The sequence below is a fragment of the Pelodiscus sinensis genome, chromosome 3 (genome assembly GCF_049634645.1).
Source record: "Pelodiscus sinensis isolate JC-2024 chromosome 3, ASM4963464v1, whole genome shotgun sequence".
NCBI lineage: Eukaryota > Metazoa > Chordata > Testudines > Trionychidae > Pelodiscus > Pelodiscus sinensis.
Genome location: NC_134713.1, coordinates 97,483,226 through 97,503,505, shown reverse-complemented (window position 1 = coordinate 97,503,505; position 20,280 = coordinate 97,483,226). Strand labels below are relative to the sequence as shown.

Below are 20,280 nucleotides of genomic sequence, written 5' to 3'. Positions count from 1 at the left end.
TTAAATGAGTGAAAACTAAATACAAAATCTATCCTTTGGATTTAGCTTTTCTATGAAATTGCTCCAGAAATATTTAGACACACTTCCTTAATGCTCCCTTCCTGGCTACCTGAGAATAGGAGTAGAGTTCAATTAGCGGTATAGTATATGGCTTGGGGCATGCTTCCTTGAAAGACTATGCTAACTCCGTAGGCTGTACTGCTGCAGCCATGGTTGGTGGAGCGGTTCAAATTGGATTCCTCCTGATTTAATAAGGAAGGAGATTGGTAATAAAGCATTCTGTACGAAGGGTTTGTAGTTATGGAACAAGTTTCCACACTCTTGGTCTGGGAATATAGATCTGCCAGTACATTCAACAAGGCTCATCCTTCTGTCCAGGCACTTGAAGGGGATAGAGTTTGATCAGATGTTTGTTTACTGAGGAGTAGAGTTTTGGTGGTGTTGTTTGCTGATGATCTGAAAGACATGACAGTGGGGAAAGTTCATCTGTTGTTCTCTGTCAGGAGTTGGGACTTGCTGGCTTTTCCCCCGAGAGTTCACTGCTGGGTTTGTTTTTGTTTGGGTTATTTAAAAGCAACAACAGAGTACTGTTTAGCCAGCTGTCATCATGAATAAAAAGAAATAGTAGTACTAGGTAAGGATTTTTTTTAAAAAGCTTGATTACAGATAAATGTAAGAATGTTCAATATTATGGAGGATGTCTACATTTTACTAAAGATTTATTCTGTTCTTATTACTGTGCTTATATTTACTACGTTTATTTGTCAGAACAATCTCCGACATAAGTTTACTCTGTTTTTTTTCCCCAAATAATCAATAGGTAGCCTTTCTGCTCTCCTGCGCTCAAAATGGGGACCGCTAAAAGATAATGAGCAGACAATTGGTTTTTATACCAAACAGATCCTTGAAGGATTAAAATACCTCCATGATAATCAGATAGTACATCGAGACATAAAGGTGAGAATCTGCTGTGAATCGCAGGCATGGATTCATATAACAGGGAAAAGTTGTGTTTGTAAAAAGGACAAGTATGCCATTTTGCAAAATGCTCACGAGAAATTGGAAAGAATATTACAGTTTTACATGGAGACACTGTTCCCATCTGAAGAGATATGCAGGGTTTTAGCTGTGCAGCTCACATAGGCTGATGTGTAACTATGCCACCACTCAATATATTTGAAAATCTGTTTCTAGGAGTAATCCAGTTTCCGCTTTTTCCCCCTTTGCCCTCCTTTTGCCCCAGATGTGTTTTCTAGTGGTTTAGGCTAGTGAACCTGTATTAATTTGGATTTTCCCATGGACATAAATCCCTTTTATATTTCCTTGTGGGAACCATAAAGGTACTTATGATCATAGTCCATAAAAACATGTTTTAAAAATAAAGATGGGAATAATGTAATCTGACCCAACTTTGTGGACAATACATTTGGAGTGTCGGGGTGCTATCGTTATAAAAAAATGTGTTGTGGAAAATGGGGTGAGACTTACAGAAGTCTGCGAGAAAAGAAGGTGCTTATACAATGAGATTCTTAATATAGACCTGACAAGGGAAAGCACTTTTCTGGAAAAAAAACAAAACAAAAAAAAAACGGGAAGAGTCTGATTAATATTTTGGTGTTCCTTTCCTCTTTCTATATTCATTGTGGTGCTCCTGTAGATGGAGAAGCATATATAGCTCCTGATGTTCCACTTTAGAGTGGGAACACCTTAAAATGGAACCATAGAAGGCAGCAACAGTGATTTCCCCCTCCCTTCGCCCCCTTAACAATTACTCATAAGGGATACAGTATTTATGTATAAAATGATGCACTTTGAAAATGTGAACTTGCAAGTTTTCTTACAGTAACAGTCTCTAATGAAAAATAATTGGTCCAAACGTTGTGTCCTTCAGGGTGATAATGTCCTTATCAACACGTACAGTGGAGTTCTAAAGATCTCCGACTTTGGAACCTCAAAGAGACTTGCAGGGATCAATCCATGTACTGAAACTTTCACTGGTATGTTCCTAGTTTACGGTGTCTTCCAACTGAAAGCAAAAGAATAGTAGTTTTGAATGCAGGGCCAGATCATGCAGCAGCTTCACACGCAGAACTTCAATGTACTTCTAATCAGTGCATCTAGTAGCTGGAGGAATGGTCATATTTAATTTGCCTAACCTTAAACTATAAACTTTAATTATATGCACTAGTAGCGAGGAATGCCATTGCTGACATTACTTTAGAGATTAAAATCCTAAACAATATAGGCCTCTCTTCCCTAAGTACCTATCATTCTTCTGTATAGTTTTTAATCTTGCTTTTTTTATTGACCCAAAACTAACTTTTACTTAGGCTTAGTCTGCCTAACTCCATCTCAGGAATTTGTTTTTAATTTGATCTTTCTTCTGCTTTAGAACCTAAATCAAACTTATTACATTGTGTGTGCATATGTGTGTGTGTGTGTGTGTGTGTGTGTGTGTGTGTATATATATCTAATTCGTAATCCATTTTCAACTTGTAGATTTCAATTCCCTCTTTCAGAGTTTGCTAAATTTGTACTGTCTGAATATAAGAGCATACACAATGCTATGACTAAATAGCTCTGTCACTCCAGAAAATAGAATCCAATCACCTCACTAGTCTGTTTTTGCATCTCTGAATCAAACTCAAAATTGCCCTTTTAATTTTTCTCTAAGCATATAATGTGATTATGTGAAATTGGAACCAAATCCGAAGCCTCCTGATGTCCATAGAGTTTTCCTATTAACTTCAGTGGACATCTCATCAGCTGCAAACATTATTCGCTTGTGGCCTTCACTGAAAGTATTCTTTTAAAATCTGAGGATAATTTTTTTAAACTACTAATATTGTTCCCGGCCCTTCCATTTGGTTCCCTTGTCTTCCTTAGCTGTCTACCTCATCATCTGAGTTTTAAAAGAAAATAAAACTGTCTGTGTTTTAATCAGGGACCCTTCAGTATATGGCACCAGAAATAATAGACAAAGGGCCACGAGGCTATGGGAAAGCTGCCGACATCTGGTCTTTGGGGTGCACCATCATTGAAATGGCCACAGGGAAGCCCCCATTTTACGAACTGGGGGAGCCACAGGCAGCTATGTTTAAGGTAAGGCTTCTTTTTTAGACCGTTCTATTTCTAAACAAATGAAATCTTATGACTGTATTAAAAGACTGATAGTAGGAGAACAGCAAGGATAAGATAAAGGAAATGCCTCTTTAATGAGCATATTAGAACAAATGTGTTATCTGATGTGATTCAGTTGAGTGGGAGTGCTGTATTGTGTCAGATGACAGAAATGGAGCAACAAAAGACTGTTCACAAATCTGTTAATTTTTTTATATCTTTTCCTTTTTAACATGCTGAGCCAGTAAGCAGTACATCCTCCTTCTGTGAAACCCTCTTTCGGGAGCAATAGAATTTTTCTAGTAAAGATTTTGTTTCATTGATTTCAGTACATTTTAGTAAATCTGTATCAAAAGCAGATAGCAAAGTGTAGAAGGAAAGACAGCTGGTTTCTCTTTAACTCTTTCATGTCTTCCAGGTGGGAATGTTTAAAATACACCCAGAGATTCCAGAATCCATGTCAGTGGAGGCCAAAGCCTTCATACTGCGTTGCTTTGAACCAGACCCTGACAAGAGAGCTTTTTCTAATGAACTACTCGTAGATGAGTTCTTAAAGATTTCAAGCAAAAAGAGAAAGTCCCAGACAAAGCTCTCAGGTAATTTGTTGAAAGCTTTGATTTCTATGACAGGTATTAAAACAAACAGATTCATTTTTCTAAGGGTTATCAATGCTTGAGATATTAAGATGTTTGAAATGTACTTGAAACTTAAACAGAATAGAAGAATCTTCCTGCTTGAGCTACTGTATACAAAGTTATTACATAGATTATATCACTTTTTTAAAAAATTGCAGAGCACAGGTGGTTTCTTTGATAGCATAAATGATATATTTATTTAAATGTGGAAAAATGCCTGCTGAATTTAAGGAAACATTTTTATCAAGATACCTAAAATAGAGAAAAAATATTAGATCGCCATGTTAACTTTTTCAGAGAAAAAAAATTGATATTTAATTGAAAAGAGAAATTAGAATTTAGAGACTAATTGGATAAACAGTGTAGATGTCTTGAGCATGCACAGTACAATTGAGAGGAAATAATTTATTATTTACACTTTATTTGCTCAGTTAAATTTACCATATGATGAATATTTTTGTTTGCTTTTCCTCCTACAGCACTTACAGCCAACTCAAATGGTGAGTTTTAACATTCTAAATTGCCCCCCTCTCCCTTCAAAACATTGTGGTAATAGAATGAGAAAAATTTACTCTGCTGTAAATTACCACATCTCAAAACTGCAAAGATAAGATGATTGGACACAATTATTAAACCAAACAGTCTTAGGAAGCTGTCACTTTATCACATAGCTTTAAAGTACAGTATGTAACCTGGTGTGGTTACAGTTTGATAGAGCACATGCTTAATATCTTGCATATCATGTGCCTTGAGCAGTTACATTGTTTACAATGACAGTTTCAATGGAAACTCTGCATGACACCTGAAACTGCAAGATGTCAGAGGTGTAATATCAGTCTTGGTCTCCATTTTTATTCAATTTTTTTCAATTACCTAACCTCTTAACTGCAGTATAAGAGTTTGAATAAGATTTCAGGATCTACTTGCTGCAAGTGCCTGGCTCTGGGGGGCGGATTGGGTTAGGGGTCCCAGCACAGTTGGGACCACAGTAGTGAGGCTTGGGGGGTTTGGGAGGGGTTGTTTTTTTGCATCTCACTTGTGTAGCCCCAACTGACTTTTCTGAGGGTCAGTGACCCCTGACTCAAAACAGATTCCCCGCCCCTCTCATAAATAAAGACAATGCTGAAACATTTTGTGTTTGACATAGTATCTTATTTAAAAAGGAAGCCTGGCCAACAAGCCCCCAATTGGGGCCAAGCCCCCATCTGGCCGCAGCATCATAACACTCCAGCACACACACACACAGACCCTAAACCTGAGCCTATCATACACTGAAACCCCCTGTCCTGAGCCTCTCACTTCCCCAAACTCCTGCACCCTCACATCCCCAGTCTTCTGCCACAACACCCCTGACCATCCACATGCTGCAAATCTATGTTCTGAGCCCATCATACTCCCAACCTCCCTGCCCTCAGCCCAAACTCCTGCACCCTCACAGCCACAAGCCTGCGGCTTGCTCAACACCCCAACCCTCCACCTGACCCCAACACTCTCCAGCCTGGAGCCCCCTACCTGAGCCAGCATCCTCTTCTCTACTTCCTCCTGCACCCAAATTCCTTCCCATAGCTTACACCTCTCACCCCTTCCCAGTGCTTTTTTGGTGAGCCACCATAGCAGTGGAGACAATGTGAAGAGCCTGGGCAAAGTTGTTGAGCCCGAAAAAAAAAGGGGGGGCAGGTCCGCAAAGACCTAGGGAAAAGTTGTTGTTTTTCTCAACAACTTTGCCCCAGCTCTTCACACTGTCTCCACTGCTATTGTGGCTCTTCATCTGGAATGGGTTGGCCACCCCTGTTATAGAGGAAGCTAACTCAGTTTTCTTGCATGTGTCACAAATTTCTCCAGAAATTTAAAAAAACAAACAAAAAAACTCAAACTCAACCCAGGTTATCTTCCAAATGCACTTAGGGTGAAATTTAGGTCACTACAGAGGGTTTGTGGGAATGGTTTATACCATCATGTAAGCTTGAAATTGTTTCTGTTGAAGTCACCTTAACTTTTTACTGTAAAGCTTAAATTGTTGCAAGGGTCTTGAACAGATCCTCTGTGTTGAGATATGATTCTCTCAGAGAATGTTCAGAGGTGCTCTGGAATGAATGTATACATAAGCACTGTAGTTCTCTAGGATTTTATTATATTTAACTTTGTAAAGACCATAAAGCCAAGTAAGTTGAGATGGTCTCAGATCTCTAAACACTTTTCATCTAAAATGTGTTGTGGCTTCTTCCAGTAGCTGAGAACTCTTTTCCAGAAACATCTTAAAAGGCTCTTTTTTCATATATGTGCAACTGAGATGGGAAGTTGAAGTTTAGCTTTTCTGCCTCATCTTAAAAGTATAATTTTCTTTTCAGAATTAAGGTATTACCATTGTAGCTAACACCATTTGGGGTGGTTTTGAAACACTAATTTTCTGATTGTTCCTTCATGAGTAGAATACCTTCGGAGCATATCTTTGCCTGTTCCTGTTGTGGTTGAAGATACGAGCAGTAGCAGTGAATATGGCTCTGTTTCACCAGACACAGACTTAAAAATTGATCCATTCTCTTTCAAATCAAGAGCCAAATCATGTGGAGAAAAAGATGGAAAGGGAATCCAGTCCCTTTTTCTGAGGTAAAGGGCTATGTCAGTGGTCCCCAACCTTTCGGGGCTGCTGGGTGCCCGGGGGCGCCATGGTGTCTGCGGACACTGTGTTGGGGACCACTGGGCTATGTTGTCTAAATGCTGCTTCATGGATTAGCAATGTAAGGTTTTTTAAATGTTAATTATTGTCAATTAAACTTTCAGCATCCCAGATGAGAATTTTGAGGATCATAGTGCTCCTCCCTCACCTGAAGAGAAAGATTCTGGGTTCTTTATGCTAAAAAAGGATAGTGAACGGAGAGCCACTTTGCACAGAATATTAACAGAGGACCAAGAAAAGGTGGTGAGGAACTTAATGGAAGCCTTAGCTCAGGTAAAATAACTTGCTGGCAGACAGAAATCGTTTGTAATTTTGCAGGTTTTCAATAAGCATTTAAATGCATGTACATATATGTGTAGATACATCTCTTCAACCAGGTGTTGGCATGAAACTAAGTGGCTGATATAATGTAGGACAGAGCTGGGCAAAATACAGCCCAGCCAAGCCACTAGATCCGGCCAGCGGATGCAGCAGGGAGCCTCAGGCAGAGTCCTTGCTTGCCCTGCGCGTTGCTCGGAAAAGCAGCTGCTGGGCCGTTTGTGTTTCACAGCTGTGAGCTGGAGGAGGTGATAGAGGCTTCCTGTGCTGCCCTCACCCCCAGCACAATCCCATTGGCCAGTTTCTTCAAACAGGCAGCACGCGAAGCACCCCCCTCCCCTCTGGCTCTTATTCACAGATGCACATGTCCCCTGCAGCCTATGCAGGAGGTGGGCGAGGCAGGCAGGGAGGTTGCCTGGGAAACGTGCTGGGCTGCTGGCTGGGAATCACCCAGGTAAGTCTCCCAGCCAGAGTCTTCCTCTGGCACCCCAGCATCTCCGGCCCCCTCCCCTCATAAGACAAACCTTTTGCCCCCTCCTGAAGCCATACCCCCTCTCAGACCCTGCACCCCAATCCCCTGCCCAGGTCACTACCCAAACCCCTGCTCCCCAGTCCCATGCCCCAGGTCACAACTGCTTCCTTCACCTAAACTCCCTCCCAGACCCCATGTGCCCTCGTGCACCCCAATCCTTTACCCCAAGCTCCCTTGTGCACCTAACTTCCATCCCAGACCCCACATTTCCTTCATTAATATCTAGGAAGTGTGCAGTCCTTGACCACTTTCCAAAATCTTGGAGTAGCCTCCCATCAAAAATTATTGCCCACCCCGATGTAGGACTTGAGTGCAGTTGTACTGAAAACAATAAAAATATGCCACAAAATTATATTTTTGTTGCTGAACATCTGTATTTTGCATTATTCATAACTACTGCCTCAATGTGTGCACAGATATCAACCGGTGAACTACTGAAGAAAATAAATGAACATTTTAATTAAATTTCATTTTTGCCAACATTTTTTTCCTAACAGGATTAATAAAGGCTGATGGCTTAATACATGTAACCATCAGTATAATCAACTCCAAAAGCATAAGCCAAGAATATTCAACCTGTGGCTCTAGTTACATGTGTCTTTTGTGGAGTTTTTAACCTCCATCTGGTTCCTTTGTCCAAACTGATCTCATCTCAGGCTACAGCAGTTGTGCCAAGTTAAATACACTAGAGTAGACACACCAGGCCATCATCCCTGTCCTTTCAAATTATTGTAAAAGGAGTGAAAAGGGGTTATTGAAAGACAATCAATCCCGTCTCTCACAGCAATTTGGCGTGGAGGTGGAAGGTGGGAGAAGAGAGCATCAGGTAGAGATGCAGAAAGCCACAAAATAATCACATATTATGTCTTGACTCTACTCTGGGTGACTCATTGTGATATCAGTATAGGCGGATGTTAAATAATCAACAATTGTTCATAACACTTCAAATGTTGCAACACTGAAGTCAGATGATGTTGTTGTTTTGCAGACTGTAACTGCATTTCTTTTGGATGAGTATCTTTGTTCTGTACTGGCTTTGTATGTTAAATGTATCCCATAGTATTTAGATGTTTAAAAATAGTATGTTCAAGGAATTACAATGCAAATTTAAATGTCTGATTTGCTTGATACATCTTTCCAAAGGTACCTAGTACTATTGGTGTGGCTAGAAACTTTTGCCAGAACAACAGAATGAGGTTTCTAGTTCTTGGCTGAATCAGTCATTGAAAATAGTGGTAGAGAAGGGTTAAAAACTGGAGGAAGTAAAATAGATGTGCCCAAGACCCTCTCTTTGTTGAAGTGCTACTAAACAGCTAAAACTATCAGTGTGTGTGTCAGGGGACCAATGTAAACCAATGGAAGAGGATGAAATTGAATTATTTATATACAGGAGAAATTCATGAGGTATGACATAGTCATGATAGAAGACTAGGAAAAGTAGCAGGAAGGAAAAAACAACGTGCTCTTCTGCATGGAAACCAATGTTAGGTATCTCTACAAATATTTATCTGACTTTAATCAAAATAAGTCTCTATAATATTGTTTTGTAACTATGTATTATTTTCATATTTCCCCACAATTGTAATTCTCCTGACAAAACAAAAAGCAAATCCCTCCCCCCTCCCCTCGGATTCCATATCTAATTGCTTTCTGTAGTATTTTCCAAAAATTGCCCCTTTAAGCATTTTGAGATATTCTTAGCCAACAGAAGCATAAACATAAAATAGAGAATTCAGAAATATGAGCATGTTTGTGAATGAGACAGATAATTGATTGCAATCACAGTATATTGATAGTAGTGTGTGAAAAATTCAAAGCAGATGTAAATGTAGCTACAGTGAGAAAATTCCATAACAGCGTGAATCTTCTGCTTGGAGTTAAGCACTGAGGATGAAATTCTCCCCTTACAAAGCCTCCTGCGCTGAGGAATTTTGCTTTTTGGAGCTAAAAATTTTTAATAATAATGAGAGTTGCATTTTCCCCCATACATTTTGCTGAAATATATTACTTGCACATTAATAATTAACAACGAGTAGTCCTGTGGCACGTTAGATACTAACAAAAAGATATAGAATCGTGAGTTTCTGTATTTGAAACCCACTTCATCAGATGAGTTGGAGGTTTTACCCATGAAAGCTCATGATTCTATATATTTTTGTTAGTTGCTAAGGTGCCACAGGACTACTTGTTTTCAAAGTTACAGATTAACACAGATACCCCCTGAAGCTTTTCAAAAGCAATTGAGACACTATGTACTTTTTGTTAATTAAAAAGTAGTCATATTGTCTGTTTTAAAGGTAGATTTTCTGGAATGTAGAAGGAGCAAAAATTATTTATTGTGCATTCTCTTATATTGGTTAAAATGATTGGATGTAGAAAGATATGTGCTTTAGATTGAATTTGTTCCTTTTTGTTCCTCTAATAGGGAGCTGAAGAACCCAAGCTAAAATGGGAGCACATCACAACTCTTGTTGCCAGCCTCCGAGAGTTTGTAAGGTCAGCTGATCGCAAAATCATTGCAACCACTCTGTCGAAACTCAAACTGGAGTTAGACTTTGACAGTCATGGAATTAGTCAAGTCCAGTTGGTGCTATTTGGTTTTCAAGATGCTGTAAGTTGACACTTTCAGAAGTTTTGTTGTATAAGTCTGTTAAAAATTAAGCTGATGAAAATTCATATACTAGAGTTACCCTGATGAGAACATTTGAGGGCTCCAGTTCTAATAACAGCAATTGGAACCTTCAGCTCACAGTCAGGTGCTTATTTTAGGACAAGCCTTCATTTCCTAGGAACAGGAAATAGTTAAAACAGCAATTTTTTGAATCCAGGTTCCAGTGTTGAAGGGGAACCTAGATAAAGCTTTGAAGTCAGTGAGAGATGATAGTAAAATTTGGTTTTGTACTTTTATATCTACTTACCTAGATCTGCGGGCATAGAGACTCTAATTAGGATAACCTACCAGAAAATCAAGACCATTTTTATAATATATCTATATAGATCTATACATATTGATATATCTATCTGCATTTATGTAGATACGTATAAATATCTCAGTAGACTCACATCTCTGTGAAATAAAAACTTAAATTGAAGTATGTGTCAAGGTATCCGACTCTGGTATGGGGATATTGCTAAAAATAGGGGGAATTAACTTCTTTATTCTCAGGACTCATGGATAATAAGGGCTGATTGTCAGGATATCCTGAACAAATCACTTGGGGGAAAAGTTTTGTTTTGTATTCTAAAGTGCTTAGTCATACTACTGTGGATGTTTGTGTTCCTTGACAAAGTTACGTCATCATGCTTCTTCAGTACTAACATAGAGTACATTGATAAACACCTTGAACTTTGTGCTCATTAAAGGCTCAATCCTGCAAGGTGCTGAATACTTTCAGACAGGTGCTGATCAGCTTCAACTTGCATCACACCAATACACCACTCAGGAGGTACTCAGCACCTTGCCTGACATGTTTCTGAACCCTTTTGATGAGCTTATTCCCAATGTGACACAATGCCATCTAGTGGCCATTGTAATAAGAATAGATTTCACAGGCTGTCTTTGGGCAATAATAGAAAACACATAGAATCACAGAACTGGAAGGGACCTTGAGAGGTCATTGAATCCAGTCCCCTGCCCTCAAGGCAGGACCAAGCACCGTCTAGATCTCCCCAATAGATGTCTTTCTAGACTGTTCTTAAATGTTTCCAGAGATGGAGATTCCACAACCTCCCTAGGCAATTTATTCCAGTGTTTAAAACCACCCTGACAGGAAGTTTTTCCTAATGTCCAACCTAAACCTCCCTTGCTGCAGTTTAAGCCCATTGCTTCTTGTCCTATCATCAGAGGCCAAGGAGAACAATTTTCCTCCCTCCTCCTTGCAACACCCTTTTAGATACTTGAAAACCACTATTATGTCCCCTCTCAGTCTTCTCCTTTCCAAGCTAAACAAGCCCAGTTTTTTCAGTCTTCTCTCATAGCTCATGTTCTCTAGACCTTTAATCATTCTTGTTGCTCTTCTCTGGACCCTCTCCAATTTCTCCACATCTTTCTTGAAATGCAGTGCCCAGAAGTGGACACAATACTCCTACTCCAACTTACAACGCATAGTAGAGCAGAAGAATGACTTCTTGTGTCTTGCTTACAACACTCCCGTTAATGCATCCCAGAATCATGTTTGCTTTTTTTGCAACAATGTCACACTGTTGACTCTCATTTAGCTTGTGGTCTGGTATGACCCCTAGATCCCTTTCAGCAGTACTCCTTCTTAGACAACCACTTCCCATTTTGTATGTGGGGAAACTGATTGTTCCTTCCTAAGTGGAGTACTTTGCATTTGTCCTTTTTAGACTTCCCCATTTACCTTAGACCATTTCCCCAGTTTGTCCAGATCATTTTGAATTATGACCTTATCTTCCAAAGCAGTTGCAACCCCTCCCAGCTTGGTATAATCTGCAAACTTAATAATCGTACTCTCTATGCCAGTATCTAAATCGTTGATGAAAATATTGAACAGAACTGGTCCCCTAACAGACCCTTGCGGAACCCCTTCATTTTTACTTCTGTCCCTCCAAAAGACTTCTTAATCTTTGTGACAGCACTGTTATTTCCTACAAGATTCATAAGAGAGAAATAAGCTTCATGTTTTCATGAAGTGCCCTCAAAAGAAAGCTCTCTAGGGAAAAGACATAGAAAGTATCCTATTGGTTTCAACAGAGGATTTTTTTCCATGAGGCATTTATGGATCTTTATGAGAATGAACTTCTACGTGTAACTTAAATTGTCTGAAAAGTTTTGATCCCTCCTACTCCCTTGTGTGTCTTGCTGATATTGGTTTTGTCTCTCAACTTTTCCTATATGAGTCTAGTGGCCTAATTAGAGACACAGCTTGTGAAACCTAGTAGCTGCTGTTGCTGCCAAATTTGGCTGTGTTCTTGTAAAGTTTTGAATAATCCATCACCCTGTTATATCTGTGCTGTCGTCTTTCTTGGCTTACTTCCAGCCCTTTGACAGTTTGAAAGGAACAGCCTCAGGAAAAAAATATTTTGATAAGTTACAGAGAACTTAGAGTCTACTTGAGAGTGTAGTTTTGAAGGCAGTACTGCAGAAATACACAGATAGGACAAGACCAGGCCAATAGCTATGGCAGAATATATAATTTCATAGATATCACCTCTAAAACAGCAGGGTTTTGCTCGGCCAAAAAATAGGAGGAAAGGGACAATGGAAAAGAATCTTAAAATAATCTTTAATTTGTAACAGATATTTTTATGTTCAGAGAAAACCCACCACCTGAAACCAGACTCAAAGCCATAAAGGAATTAGAAAAATTCTGTTCAAGTAAACTACAGGTTTAAACCTCTGTAATCCAGACTTCTCTAGTCCGGCACTATCTCTGGTCCAGCATTGTCAGCGACGCCAGGCATGAAAAGAATGGGCTGGGACTAGGAGTGTTGCCCGATGAGGGGACAACAGAGCTCCGGGGGGGCTGAAGCAGGATAACTGGAGCAGGAGAGCCCCAGGGGCCAGCAATGTGGATCAGAGTTGGGGTGGCCACTGGGAGTAGAGGGGCCAGCATTGATTTACCCTGGTCTGGCAAATTCTCTGGTTCAGGATCAGTCAGGTCGCAGGATGTTGAACCAGGGAGGTTCAACTTATAGTATTAATTTGTTCCTTTCTGATTCAAGTGGGAAGATCCTTACATTAGTTTTTTAAGACAGTGCATTCATCTTTAATTTTAAAATATATGATCATATTACAGTCTTGTTGACCCAAACAGTCAGAAATCATGAGTCAGCTCCCTTCCCCAAATCTTGAGATTGGCTTAAAAGGCATACATTTGGGGGTTTTTTAAACAGAGATTATTTATACTTGCCCTATAGTGCTGAAGCATTTCAGGGTTTTCTCTATAACCTTGAGGGCTAAAATCTTATCTTTTTAAAAATGAAGGTTAAGATTCTTATGTGACCACTTAACTCTAGGAGCTAAGACTTTATTAAAGGTACAAAATATCACAAGACTTGCAGCAAAACTGCAAAAGTTGGAAACACTGCTGATATTTTTTTCTTTTCTAATGATATCATGAAGTTACTTCAAGAAAACCCTGGTTTTAATGCGGTGTAGCTGACCTTAGTATCATTATTAGCTGTGTGCAACTTTGGGGATAAAATGACTCCTGAACTGTGTTCTTTGTCATCAGGTCAATAAAGTTTTACGAAATCACAACATCAAGCCTCATTGGATGTTTGCCCTAGATAGCATCACTCGAAAAGCTGTGCAGACTGCTATTACTATTCTGATCCCAGGTAAGTCACTCTGTTACACAGCAAACATTTAATGTCTGATTGCTTAACATGTTTTTAATTGTGCAATGATTATGTTACACGCAAGCTTTTAAAACTTGCAGTAGCCTCCTTTTGTCTTTGTTGACATTCATTAGCTGAATCACAAACCAAGTATTCATAAGTGAGTTGTCATGGCTATTTTGGAGTGCACTTCCTTTCCAAGAGGTAGTGATATAATAAGTGTCATATAGGTATGCAGTAGTAGACTTACTGGTGCCTTGGAGGATTAGATTTTTCAGGTACTTAGCATCCACACATAGAACATAAAAGAGAGCTCAAAAGCGCTTAGCATCTAGTACACTCAGCTCTTTTAAAAATGTGTGACAAGGAACATACTGTTGGCCACCCAAGAAGTGCACCAATAACTTGTGTAGCTCCACTGGACAAAAACTCTCTCTTGGAGCCATAGCCAGACATACTTCCATGCTATAGCCAGATACTTATTCACACAGAAAAGAAGCCAAGGAGAAGGATTCCTTGTTAAAACAACACTAACACGTTTGTTTCCAGTTTGCCACAACCACTGTGCTGCTTTCCTCCATTGAAACCAATAGAATTTTAGAATGAACTTGCTTCATTCAGCAATATGGCAGGTGCATTCTTCTTGGGCGTACTAAATCTGCAGCAGTCAAGTGGTTAATGCAGACTGGCAATTTTCCTTGCAGTTGCTTTAGGGTATAAATTGACCTTCTCTAAAGCTATTCCAAAAGACCTGTGGACCACTTAAATTCTACTTGAGCCCACTGTGTGGGCTCTTTGTACAGGGATAAATTTCACACACCACAAATATGGCTTGTGGTTGGGAGAGAAACATAGGTCTGTAGTATAGACAGAGTTATTAGATCTTTGAAACATTTTTGCAAGCTGAACTGCCAAGTATGATGCATTTTTCTTGGTATTTCATGGTGAGTTTTTCAAAAAGCATTCTGAGTTGACTAAAACACTGCTCCCACTGAAGTTAATTGGAGTTCACTTCAATGGGAGAAAAATCAGACCACCACTGCATGATTTTGAAAACTGCCATCCTAAAATCCTAAGCATTTAAGAGCCTTCCTGTTTTGCATCTGCAGTATAAATGAACACTAGACTTCGAAGAATTTGATTTTAAAAAAATGACAGAAATATCAGTGTTTATTTTCAGCTTTTTTGCATTTTCAGGTTTTTGGGAAGTTATGGGGGACTGACAGTCAGAGGTCAGACAATACTTAATGACAATAGACACTAAGGTTTTAAAAAGTTAAAGCTTTATAGCTATCAAAACAGAAATAATCAATATCACATTTCAAAACCTACATAGTAAATGTTTTGAACGCATTCTCTAAATTCTCAAGCAGCATATTTCTTACTTTGCCTATCTGAGCATTTCAGATGTTATCTATGGAAATATTTTTTCATCATTTTGTGTGGTGGTGAAATTGACTTGTACTGACATTTGCCAATTAAAATCTGATTTCTAATACCTCATCAATAAATTATTTATATGCTATCTACAAGTTACATTGTATGTGGGTACATCTACACTTGCTCCCTAGTTCGAACTAGGGATGGAAATGTAACCGACCAAATGTATTCATCAGGGAGTGAGGGGAAAATACAGTTTGCTGCATTCCTCACTTTGGCTGGGGAGCACAGGGGGCAGACAAACTGTACACTTTGGTCTTGTTCCTTGGCAGGGTCTGGAAGGGGAAGAGCAAACAGCCCTGGTATGAATCTTTGTGGGGAGGTGTCTTTGGCCCCCTTGCCGCCCCCCACATTCATAGTCCCCTGCTCAAAGCTTCTCCTCACCATCTCAACCCTGACTCCTGCCCCCCCACCGCTTCCCTAACCTTCTGCCTTGAGCCCCTCCTTAAGGAACCAAGCAACAATGTGCTAGTTTATTAATGATCAACTGAAGCCAGATAATGTTCAAAATCTATTAAACCATCACAGCATTTTTAAACAGTTGTAACCCTTTGGAAAGACAATTACGTTTTGCTGCAAAAATGTCAAGTCTAGTTTAATCAAAACTCTACGATGAGCTAATAATTATTAATATAAGTGTGATTTGTATTGTGGTTATTAATATTAAACATTATTTCTTATAGAACTGAGGCCACACTTTAGTCTTGCATCTGAAAGTGATACAGCAGATCAGGATGACATAGAAGTTGAAGATCATGATGAACAACCTCAGAATCAAAATGTTCAACGGCCTTGTATTATCATAGAAGATGCTATAGCTACCTCAGGTGTGAGCACACTCAGTTCTACAGTGTCCCATGATTCCCAGGCTGCTCATAGATTACTAAATGTGCAACTAGAGAGGCTAAAATTAGAGACAAATAGGTAAGTCTAGACTTCTAGGGAACCAAGTGTATGTTATGATTAATACATTTTCTTTCACTCTTAAAAATTCTCCAAATATGACTGCTGTGATAATCCATAATACAAGTGCTTTTCTCATTTAATTGATGATAAACAGTAATTTGTAACTTGGAGCTTGGAAAAATCCATATAATTATTTCAGTCTTATTCACTTCAATGCACAGCTGACAAAAATTAGTGTAAATCTTGCTCTCAGGTGTGCTCTTTTTTTAACTAACTATTAAGCCTGTTGCCAAGATTCTGCTATTCCTGCCTTTCATGCTTTGTGGATAAATGACATATTTTGTTTCCATAAAAGCAGAACTCATTATTCCTTTCTATAGTTATTCCCTGGGAACAAATCCAAGCAGCTGAACAGTGGCACTGCACAATTAAACTGGACCCAGTCTTGTCATTGTTCTTGTTTTGCATACAGAATTCACCACAGCAGGATCTTTCTCAGATAGCTGAGGGTGGTAAATAGCAAGACCTTATCGGATTGGGATTGGGGATGGGGAGCCAGAAAATACAGATTTCTGAACTAACTAAAAATACGCCTGTACATTTATAAATCTGTATCTACACCGTATCTTGATAGGATATATCTTGTGGTGCTGGTAATATCCTTTGTAATCCTTTGTACTGATTATTAAAGTACAAATATTTGGCAATGACACTGCATTTTCAAGTACTTTAGAAAACTCAGTGTAATTTGGCTTGATTTGAGGTCTTTAGACAAGAGAACCTTTTTAGTAACTCAGTTTTAGTTACATTACCTGTTAGCATTCAAATGCTTTGCATTTTCTTGTTAGGGTAAACATAGTTTGTAAGTTCTCATATTACAATTTGTGTTCTGCTTGGCATACATAAATAATTAAGACACATTCTGAATGCCATATATAATATATATGACATTATACTTTAGAGTCCTCGTATTAAAAACCCCCTACAATCTTCACTGAGTGAAGAAATTAAAAAAAAAAAAAACAGTTAAGCCAGTCACACTTTATTGCCCAATTTTCTGGTGGGGAGTGGCATCCAAAAAACCCATGTTACTATTAAGAATGAAACTTCATTCCTATCACTCGAACACTAGAACAAAGATGCACTGTTTTCATTTAGTTTTTCTGGCTTTTTTTTTCTTTAAAAAGTTATGGTGTGAGTAACATGTTGCTCTTACATACAAAATTCATAACTTCCTGTTTTTATAATTAGATCAAAAAATATCATCTTCCATAAGTTACATGGAAATCTTCCCTTAAATAACTGGGGATATTTGCACTTCTTTAAGTTTTGTTAGCAGAAGCAGCATATGATTATCATTCACAAGGTAGTAAACTGTTTCGATGACATGGATCCATTTTTCATCGCGGATGAATGGATGAGGAATAAACTGCCTGTACTGTTAGGAACAAAGCAATGGTCCATCTAATCCACCATAATGTATCTGATGAGCCTGTACCAAATTCTTTGGAGGAAGATGTAAAACTCCACATAACAGAAAATTATACTCTTAACATTTACAAGAGGAAAGTCTTTTTTTCTAACCTGATAGAGTTAGTGGAGTTGATTTATGCTCTAAACATAAGAACGGCCATAGTGAGTCAGACAAAAGGTCCATCTAGCCCAGTCTCCTGTCTTCTGACAGTGGCCAGATGCCTCAGAGAGAGTGAACAGAACAGAGAATCTCGAAGCAATCAGTCTCCTGTCACCCATTCCCAGCCTCTGACAGAGGCTAGGGACACCATTCCTACTCATCCTGGCCAAGAGCCATTGATGGACCTAACCTCCATGAATTTATCTAGTTCTTTCTTGAACTCTGTTAAAGTCCTGGTCTTCACAACCTACTCTGGCAATGAGTTCCATAGACAAAATGTGTGCTGTGTGAAGAAAAAGTTCCTTTTGTTTGTTTTAAACCTGCTACCTATTAATTTAATTTGGTCACCCCTAGATCTTATGTTATGGGAACAAGTAAATAACTTTTCTTTATTCACTTTTTCCACACCAGTCATGATTTCATGGACCTCTATCATATCCCCCCTTAGTCTCCTCTTTTCTAAGATGAAAAGTCCCAATCTTTTTAATCTCTCTTCATATGGCACCTGTTCCAAATCCCTAATCATTTTTGTTGCCCTTTTCTGAATTTTTTCCAATGCCAAATATATCTCTCTTTTAAGATGGAGGGACCACAACTGTACGTATTATTCAAGATGTGAGCGTACCATGGTTTTATATAGAGGCAATAAGATGTTCTCTGTCATATTCTCTATCCCTTTTTTAATGATTCCTAACATTCTGTTTGCTTTTTTTGACTGTCGCTGCACCTTGAGTGGATGTTTTCACAGAACTATCCACAGTACTCCAAGATCTCTCTCTTGGGTAGTTGTAGCTAAATTAGTCCCCATTATATTGTAAGTATCGTTGGGATTATTTTTTCCAACGTGCATTACTTTACATTTATCAACATTAAATTTCTTTTGCCATTTTGTTGCCCAATCCCTTAGTTTGGTGAGATCTTTTTGAAGCGCTTCACACTCTGCTTTGGTCTTAAGCAGTTTGGTATCATCTGCAAATTTTGCCACCCCACTGTATACTCTTTTCTCTAGATCATTTATAAATTAGTTAAATAAGATTGGTCCCAGGACAAACCCTTGGGAGACCCCTGCTAGTTACCTCTCTCCACTATGAAAACTTACCATTTATTCCTACCCTTTCTTTCCTGTCTTTTAACAAGTTATCAGTCTATGAGAGGCCCTTCCCATGACAACTTACTTTACTTAGGAGCCTTTAGTGAGAGACCTTGTCAAAGGCTTTCTAGATCCCCCTTGTTCACATGTTGTTTGACCCCCCTCCCTCAAAGAACTCTAGTAGATTAGTAAGGCATGATTTCCCTTTACAGAAACAATGTTGACTTCCCCCAATAAATTATGTTCCCCTATGTGTCTTTACTATAGTTTTAACTAATTTGCCCGGTACTGACTTACCAGTCTGTAATTGCCAGGATCACTTCTAGAGCCCTTTTTAAATATTGGCGTCACATTAGCTATCTTCCAGTCACTAGTATAAACATTTATAAATTGTGTAGTGTTCAGATGTCTTATTTTTAAAATTTTACTAAACTATTTGCCGTAACAATATATTGCATCAAAGAATTCCTCAGATTAATTTGACCTTGTGTTAGTTATTACTTTTTATCAATTTCAACATTATTGACTCTGATTTTCTCTGGGGCTGTGTCCAGACTCAGGGGTTTTTTCAAAAAAAAAAGTAGCCTTTTTTTGAAAAAACTTCACCTGAGTCTAGACTGCAGCCGCGTTCTTTCAAAATTAAATCAAAAGAACGCGGCTTTTCTTTCGACGGCAGTAAACCTCATTTCACGAGGAAGAACGCCTTTTTTCGAAAGTGCTCTTTCGAAAAAAGGCGTTCTTGAATGCCAACAGGGCTTTTTAGAAAGAGAGCATCCAGACTCACTCGCTGCTTTCTTTCAAAAAAGCGGTTTGCTTTTTCGAAAGTACTGCTTGCAGTCTAAACGCTCTGACATAGCCTGGGTGTCCTTTTGTGGTTGTATTATGAAAGAAGTTAAGATTCATTAACTGCCTGTAATTTTACATAACACATGACACCACTTAGTTCTCTCTAAAATAAATGGACCTTACCCTGAAGACATGTCTGTACTACAGATAAGATTGAAGCAGCTGCAGTCAATCTTTCAGTGTTCAAATTAGCGGTTCTAGTGAAGACATGCTAATTTGAACTGAGAAGGGCGCTCCTTTTCAATGCTGGTAGTCCTGCTTATACAAGGAGTAGGGGAAGTCGAAAGGAGAGTGTGCTCCCATCAACTTCCCTCGATGTGGACAGCACCAAAATTCGAGTTAAGATACTTGGTTGTAAGCTACACAATTAACGGAGCTGAAGTTGCATATCTTAATTTGAACTTTTGCTCTAGTGTAGACCAAGGATAAAGGAATAAGATATAGGAGAGAATGCAGGCAGGTGCTAACCCCTTATACTTATTGATGGCTGGGCACTAAGCCAGTCTCTAGACTTAAGCGTGTAAGGACTGATCCATGCAAAAATCTACAGCAATGCTTTTCTTTCCAAAGAGGGCAGAGAAGGATTGCTCCCATTAGAAAGGAATTGTGCTACGCCCTTTCAAGAAACATAGCTGTGGTCACGTTCCCACTGCATCTACCTCTAATGTGGTGCTTTCAGGAGTTCCTGCTGGGGTAGATACAGCTGCACTTATGAAGGGTAATGCCTTATGAAAGGTAATGTCTTAAAGACACAACTTAGTCCTCTGTCCATTCGTGGTT

General features: G+C 39.0%; 1 protein-coding gene across 3 annotated transcripts in view; it reads left to right on the top strand.

Annotated features, from left to right (window-relative positions):
• Positions 1-20,280, top strand: part of MAP3K5 (mitogen-activated protein kinase kinase kinase 5) — a 160,749-nt gene that overhangs the window by 132,039 nt on the left and 8,430 nt on the right. For 2 of the 3 annotated variants that reach the window (XM_075924257.1, XM_014580354.3), the window contains exons 17-26: positions 821-957; positions 1,892-1,997; positions 2,945-3,102; positions 3,539-3,716; positions 4,235-4,255; positions 6,185-6,362; positions 6,537-6,705; positions 9,708-9,893; positions 13,480-13,585; positions 15,709-15,949. In XM_075924257.1, coding sequence (XP_075780372.1) covers positions 821-957; positions 1,892-1,997; positions 2,945-3,102; positions 3,539-3,716; positions 4,235-4,255; positions 6,185-6,362; positions 6,537-6,705; positions 9,708-9,893; positions 13,480-13,585; positions 15,709-15,949 — 1,480 coding nt within the window. The remainder of the gene's footprint in view (positions 1-820; positions 958-1,891; positions 1,998-2,944; positions 3,103-3,538; positions 3,717-4,234; positions 4,256-6,184; positions 6,363-6,536; positions 6,706-9,707; positions 9,894-13,479; positions 13,586-15,708; positions 15,950-20,280) is intronic. The other variant, XM_075924258.1, reaches the window with a different exon arrangement.